The sequence below is a fragment of the Microtus ochrogaster genome, chromosome 1 (genome assembly GCF_000317375.1).
Source record: "Microtus ochrogaster isolate Prairie Vole_2 chromosome 1, MicOch1.0, whole genome shotgun sequence".
Classification (NCBI taxonomy): Eukaryota; Metazoa; Chordata; class Mammalia; order Rodentia; family Cricetidae; genus Microtus; species Microtus ochrogaster.
The window spans coordinates 57,641,297-57,648,917 of record NC_022009.1 but is presented as its reverse complement, the minus strand read 5'-3'; the positions used below and the strand labels follow the sequence as shown (position 1 = coordinate 57,648,917).

Sequence of the window (7,621 nt, the reverse complement as noted above, 5' to 3'; positions counted from 1 at the left end):
AAATCACCTTAATTTCGATATTGTGACTGCTCTAGGTCATTTGTCAAAATATTTATCAAACACTTTGATCAATAATTTTCCCCTCAAAAAATTAGGGCAACCATAACGGGAGCTTTCCTACAGAGTTTATCTAGGCTGGGATTGATTGACACAAAATAATAGAAGTCTCTAAGTTGTATTTTACCATGCGGAAAATGGACAACTCTTGAAATGTTTTCTGTCATTAAATTACAAATCTAACATCAACGTAGTTTTGTCTAGTTGTTGTTATCACATTTGTCCTAACGCCTATAGACCTCATTCTTGAGGAAGAAATGCTGTGGGATGCATTGTGTTCTAGGAAAAGAATATTTTGAAACATTCATTTTAGATTTATTAATTTTATGTGTCTTAGTGCATAGTTGTTTTTTTGTTTTTGTTTTAGTCTTTAGGGGCCTACCACTCAGCTTCCAGATAAATACAAGAAGATTTATTCTTACTTACAAATGCCCGGCCTTAGTTTAGCTTGTTTCTAGCCAGTTTTTCTAACTTAAATTACACAATTTCTCATTAGCTATGCTTTGTCTCTGGGCTTTTAACCTTCCTTTATTCTGTACATCTTTCTTTTTTTCTTACTCTGTGACTAGCTGGGTGACTGGCCCCTGGTGCCGTCCTCCCCCTTTCCTCACTGCTCACTCCTCTCTCAAGAGCCTAGATTTCTCCTATTTATTCTCTCTGCCTGCCAGCCCCACCTACCCTTTCTCCTGCCTAGTATTGGTCATTCATCTCTTTATAGGCCAATCAGGTGTTTGAGGCAGGCAAAGTAACACAGCTTTACAGAGTTAAACAAATGCGACATAAAAGAGTGCAGCACACACAAAACAACAACAACAACAAAAAAAAAAACCAAAAAAAAAACCCAAAAAAAAAATGCTGGGCGGTGGTGTCGCACGCCTTTAATCCCAGCAGATTAAAGGGAGGCAGAGGAAGGCGGATCTCTGAGAGTTCGAGGCCAGCCTGGTCTCACTCTTTATTAGACCGCGTGCTCTAGACAGGCACAGAAATACAGCTTCACAGAGCCAAACAAAAAAAAAAAAAAAAAAAAAAAGAATGCAGCACGTGTTTGCATCATTAAACAAATATTCCACAGCATAGATGAATGTAATATATCTTTAACTAATATTTCACAATATTAGCATTTTGCCTGCATGTATACATGTGAACCACGCGCATGCATGGTGCCCACAGAGGTCAGAAGAAGGCATTGACTCCCTTGAAACTAAAGTTAGATGATTGTGAACATGATGCCCAATGTTCAGGGCTGTGTACATCCACATAAAACCTGAGAAAGCTTTTAAAAAGTTTCTTAATGCACAAAAACAGACAAATGCAGCTTTCTAGTATCACAGTCTCACACCAGCTGCAGTGCAGAGACACATACCTGCAAGATGAAGCCGGTCACCAGCCTGTGTAGCGGGTTCCTGCAGCCTCTCACATGGGCAGTGGTACAGAGAAGCTTCTCCCAGCTGCTGCCTGAGAACTTAAACTACATGCTGCATGGTGGGTTTGGGGTCTTTCCTCATGCAGGCAGGAAAGGTTGCAGGGGTGCGGTACAGACAGGTTCAGGTGGAGAGACAGACTAGGAGGATGCTGGGAGGAAGAAGGGCAGAGTCTGGAGTTGCTAGCCATATGCAGAGGGAGCAGAAGATGAAAGTGCCAAGCGATGCAAATGGATGGAACTAGAAAAACCATCCTGAGTGAGGTCACCCAGACCCAGAAAGATGCGCATGATATGTAGTCACTCGTAAGTGGATACTAGCTGTAAAACAAAGGATAATGAGTCTACAGTCCACGACCCTAGAGAAGCTAAGTAACAAGGAGAACCCTAAGAGAAACATATATAGATCCCCAGGGAAAAGGAGATAGACAAGATCTCCTGACAAAATTGGGAGCATGGGGGTTAGGGGATAAGGGAGGGCAGCAAGGGAGGGGTAGGGGGAAAGGGGAGAGGGAAAGAGAATGTGAGGGAACAGGATAGTCAAGATGGAGGAAGGACAGAGACAGAGAGCTAGGAAAGAGATATTTTGATTGAGAAAGTCATTATGGGGCTAGCAAGAAACGTGGCACTAGAGAAATTCCCAGGAATCCGCAAGGATGACCCCAGCTAAGACCCTAAACAATAGTGGAGAGGGTGCCCAAAATGGTCTTGCCCTTTAGTCATTTTGATGACTATCTTAAATGTCACCATAGAACCTTCATCCAGCAACTGATGGAGACAGGGTCAGAAACCTGCAGTGGAGCACTGGACTGAGCTCCGAAAGTTCAGTTGAAGAGCTGGAGGAGTAAGAATATGGGCTAAAAGGTCAAGACCATAATGGAGATACCCACTGAAACAGCTTATCTGAGCTAATGGGAACTTACCCATCTGGCTGGACAGGGAAAGAACCAGCATGGGGCCAAGATAGACCCTCTGAATGTGGATGACAGTTGAATGGCTAGGGTAGATGGTGAGGCCACTGACAGTGATACCAGGTTTTGTTCCTCCTGCTTGTACTGACATTTTGGAACCCATTCTCTTTGGATGGATAGCTTGCTCAGCCTGGATATAGTGGGGAGGGCCTTGGTTGTTCCTTGGAGCAATATGTCTTTCCCTCTCTGGGGAGTGGATGGGGGATGGGGTGGGGGGCCGTGGTAAAGGGAATGGGAGGAGGGGAGGGAGTGAGAACTGGGACTGGTATGTAAAATGAAAAGAGATAGTTTGTTTTCTTTTTTAAAAAATAAAATAAAATGGAAGTGCCATGCTAATAATGGTACCGCCATGTGGCAGAGTGTAAATAAGGTATATGAGTTAACTTAAAATATAAGAGCTAGTTAGTAATATGCCTGATCTATTGGCCAAGCATTTATAATTGATATAAAGGCTCCATGTGGTTATTATGAAGCAGTTGCTGGGGCATAGAGAAACTCTGCCTAGATTAACCATTATGTGGATTCTGGGAACCGAACTCAGGTCCTCTGCAAGAACAAGTGCTCTAACCCCCGAGCCATCTCTACAGTCCCCTGAAAAGATCTTTTACTTATTTATTTATTTGAAAATAATCTTTTAAAGTAAGATTCATGTTTTATTCTTTTTAACTTTATGTTTGAGTCTGTGTGTGGGTGTGTGCATGTGAGGCTTGCAATGGGTGCAGAGAAACACACTCTGGTCCTCTGAGAGAGCAGAACACGCCCTTAAAGGCTGAGCTATCCCTCCAGCCCATTCTATGAGCTATCTTTCAATAGTAAATTGCTCTTATCTTCATGAGTGATGAAGTGCAGGTTTTCACGTTTTACCTCCAGGGTTTTAGGTAGACAATATGTAGCCGAGGACGATTCTGAACTTGTGACCACCCTCCCTCTGTTTCCCAAGTGGAGGTTACTGGCCTGTGCCACCACTCCCATCTTAAAAGATTTGTCTGGAAATGATTTTCTTGTTTACAAAATGGATAGAATACTGACTCCCACCTCAGGGCTATTGAACTGAAAATTCAGCTCATCTAATCCGTGCAATGAGCTTAACAAGACAACCTGTTGGAGAGTTCACTACCACTAAAGAGGTCAGCTATTATGAGTTACAACAGTCATAGTACTTAATGTGTCCTGTCTTTGAAAAAAAGATAGGAAATCTCTTTAAGTCAAACAGGTATTTCTCATTGGAGTCTAAAATTAAATCAACTGGTGGCATCTTCCATTAAACAAATATATGCAAAAATGCTAGATCGAAATACTAAGATAAAACTTGACCTTCCCCTCTGTATTTTTGGTTGTAAAAATTCCAAGATTAAATTTCTTTGTGAAAATTTAAAAAGTACAAGTTTTTTTCTTATACATACAATTCAATTTAATAGTTTGTTCACGGCAATAAATGTACTCATACGGTAGAAGAAACGATTCTGCAGCTCCCCAGGCTCAGAGTACATAGGGAAAGACCCTTTCAGGCAAAGGACCTTTTCACATTTCGCGTAGCTAGGGAGATCAGATAACCACTTGGCGGGAAAAGGATAAATACTGACCAAATCAGCACAATCTGTTTCTGTTTAGTTTATAAACTGCGTTCTGGTATGTCAGTTTTCCTGCCTTGTGGGACTTGAAGTCCTAAGTTAGAAGCGATTCAGCTAGCTGGACCTTAGAAACCCACAGCCACTGAAGCTCTGCAGCTTAAGGACTACAATTCCCGACATACGTCAGAAGGCCGCGCCGTAATCACGGGCAACCAATCGTATTCCTACAAGGCCAAGCCCCGCCCCCAAACCCCAGGACAGCCTTGGCCAATGGCAGAGCTCGGAGCGCACAGCCTGCGGGTTAGGTTGTGAGGCCCGGGCCAGGGGGTGGGGAGGAGTCGAGGGTTTCGGAGCGAGCTCGGCGGCCGGTGATTCGGGGCGTTCGGCGCGCCCTTCACCGAAGCGGCAGTGGCCGGGCTGGGAGCAGGGAGTGGGAAGCGACGGCGCGGTTGGAAAATGCCGGTCCATTCCCGAGGGGATAAGAAGGAGACGAATCATCACGATGAGATGGAGGTGGACTACGCGGAGAACGAGGGGAGCAGCTCTGAAGACGAGGACACCGAGAGCTCGTCGGTCTCCGAGGATGGGGACAGCTCAGGTGCGCGACCCAGCCGGGCAGGGATGCCGGGTCCCCGCGACCGGCGCGCGACAGGCCGCGGTGCTCACGCCGGGCGGCGCGTCCTACTGCGAGCGCGGGGCGGGGAGACGGGGAAGGGGCGGGGACTGGCTCGGCCTCTGCAACCCGGGAGCTGCGGGGCGCCGCCGGCTCGGGCTCCGGGGCGGCGGGGCGGGCGCTGACTTGTGACGACCCGAGGCGGCTCCGGCCAAGGGTGGGGCCTGCACTAGGGTCTTCTGACAGTGTCCTGGGGCTACCGATCCGCGAGTGGAATGCCCCGCTGGCTAGCCTGGGAGACCGTGGAGAAGTCCCTTTCCCCAACCTACTTAGTCACACCCTTGTCGGCGTGTTTCGGGGCTGTGGATAGATTTTGACTCGGTCCTTGGCTGGCTTGGAACTCATTAACATTTGCTTTAGGTCGTCCTGTCTAGTGCTGTCATCAGTGCTCTGGAGGGGACTAACTTGGGAACTCTCCGGCTCGTAGTAGGTCCCTAAAGTTTCCAAGACCCAAAAGGGACCAGCCAGAGGGATGGTTTCGAATCTTTATGGGTTTATAATCAGGACGACGTGGGCAGTTTTCTAGCGTTCATAGTTTTGTAACTTTAGACAGTTTCTGATTTCTTTACTTGTATTTTATGGGTTTTTTGATGGGGGAGGTAGAGTAGCACAAATACGTTTTGTAAATCTTTAATAATTGTCATTCAAAAACGGGTAGTAGTTGTGATTTTTCTGGCTCATTCTCTGACAGAGAATGGCTTCTTTGCCTAACCCTGTTTTGGACCGTGTTTATGAGGGAAGCATTGATGACAGGTTAATGACAGCGTGTTATCACTTCGCACTAATTTTCAGGCTTGCCTGTCAGAGTACGCTCCTCCACGGAAGAATGTAATGGCATAAATCAGCCATCCAAAAGTAAATAATTGTGAGGAAGACTTTTTGCTCAGTAGTGGGCACCACTCAGCCTGAGGTATAAATATCTAGTTATGTTATCTTGTCTCAGATAAAGAACGGCATTTTCCTTACCCAACAGAGCAGTTGAACGTGCAAACTCATGGCACTCATGACAGCATGCACAAGACCTAATCCTAGTGTGAAGGGGTGGAGGCCATGAGGTTCTACCACTCTCTCAGGAGCTGTTAGCATTTGGGGGGGTGGGGGAGAGAGAGAGAGTCAGTTTTCTTTAATAACATGAGATGAGCCTTGGTAGGTTAGCCCATGCCAGGGCAGGTTCCAACCCAAGAACGATTGGGTAGAGCAAATTGAACTCCATGGTTTTGCAAAGAAGAAAAAGTGGAGGACTTGCAGTTGTGTGAGTAGGGAGATGGGTGGATCTGGAGCAGTTGGGGGAGGGGAGTGAATGTGTTCAAAATACATTGTACAAGTCTCAAAGAGTTAATAAACGTGTCTAAAAATACTGTTGTGAGTTTCCACAAGTTGCCAAATAAACGACCTAATGTAAATAATGCCATGGGAATTCAGAGACGGAGGAAAGACTCCCTGAACTGAGTGGTCGGCATGCAGAGTTGAGCAAGCGGTATTGCCTTGTTTTGAAGCCTTTGGGTTGGGATAGTTAGGTGGAAAGTTCGTATAGGGGAAGGAATGTGAGAAAAGGTGCAAAGGCCAGAGTTCAAGGCTTCTAGGGGAATGAGAAAACCAGTTTGGTTGGGAGACCAAGAGGCTTGAAAAGGCAAAGAACGTTGTCGCTGTGAGAGATTTCAAGGAAGGCAAAAATTGGAATTGAGGAATCCAACTTTAGGAGCGAAGGTAAGAGGAACACTCAGATACAGGAGAGGTGTGGGGAGCATCAGCTGGATGGTAAGATAAATGCTGGGGTGAAGATATAAAATAAAGTGTTCCGAGCCTGTCGCGGTTGAGTATGATCTGCTTAGGTAAGAATGCCTGTACTGACGGGTGGAAATCTAACATTGGAACCTGCCTGAGATGAGAAGAAGGATTCTGAGATCCTCTGCCTAGCTAGGGACATAGGCGAGACTTCAAAATTAACCAGTTATTTAGCATAAAGTAGGGATTATTTTACTCTAAATACAGTTCTTGGATCTGAAGAACGGTTTTTGTTTAGTTCTTTTTTTTTTTTTCTTTTCCTGGTGGGGTATAGAGGGCAGGGTTGTGCAGTGTAGCCCAGGAACATTTTCATGTTAAGTGTTCTTGTTTGTTTGTATTTAAAAAGATTTTATTTGGGCCGGGCTGTGGTGGCTCACGGCTTTAATCCCAGCACTTGGGAGGCAGGCGGATCTCTGTGAGTTCGAGGCCATCCTGGTCTATAAGAGCTAGTTCTAGGACAGGCTCCAAAAGCTACAGAGAAACCCTGTCTCAAAAAAATAAAAAAAATAAAAAAAGATAAGATTTTATTTGTCCGCTAAAGAATATTATGTGCTCAGATTCCCTGAGCATTCTCTCCGGTCTGTGTTCTTCTTAGGCTTTAATGGGAGCCAGGTTCCCATTAAATGTATTATACTTCTTTCCTTCTAGTATTTACATTGTCATGGTTTTTAAAATGTTCAAGAAAAACTCATTCTAGAAAAGAACATAATTTACAAGGATCATAGTAGTGCTGGGGTTAAAGGCGTGCGTCACCACCGCCCAAGGATCATAGTAGTAACTTGAACTAAAAGTCATTTTTTTTTTTCAGCGCAAGGTAAATTACTTAGATGCACTTTGTCTTTTCACTTTTTCTGGGATTGTTTTTCATCTACTGTGCTTTGCATTTTACTTGTCAGAGTTTTCCTGTTAGACTTCGGTACTGAGCAGGTCCTGTGGACACAGAAACTTCCTACAGAATGTAGAAAATAGGAAATTTGGAGGGAGCAAATATTGTGTGTGTGATCATGTGTCTCTGTCGTGTCCCTTCTGCTCCCTGTCAGACCTTGGGACTTGAGCAGTTTGGGCCGTGCTCTTATGTGGGATTAGCTCTCCAGTTGAGGGATGAGTTTTTTTTTTGTTTTTTTTTTTTTTTTTTTTTTTTTTT

General features: G+C 44.9%; 1 protein-coding gene across 1 annotated transcript in view; it reads left to right on the top strand.

The window, feature by feature from the left end:
* Positions 1-4,318: 4,318 nt before the first annotated feature.
* Positions 4,319-7,621, top strand: part of Brms1l (BRMS1 like transcriptional repressor) — a 37,082-nt gene continuing 33,779 nt past the window's right edge. Inside the window, exon 1 of the mRNA XM_005343717.3 lies at positions 4,319-4,617. Coding sequence (XP_005343774.1) covers positions 4,476-4,617 — 142 coding nt within the window. The 5' untranslated portion in view covers positions 4,319-4,475. The remainder of the gene's footprint in view (positions 4,618-7,621) is intronic.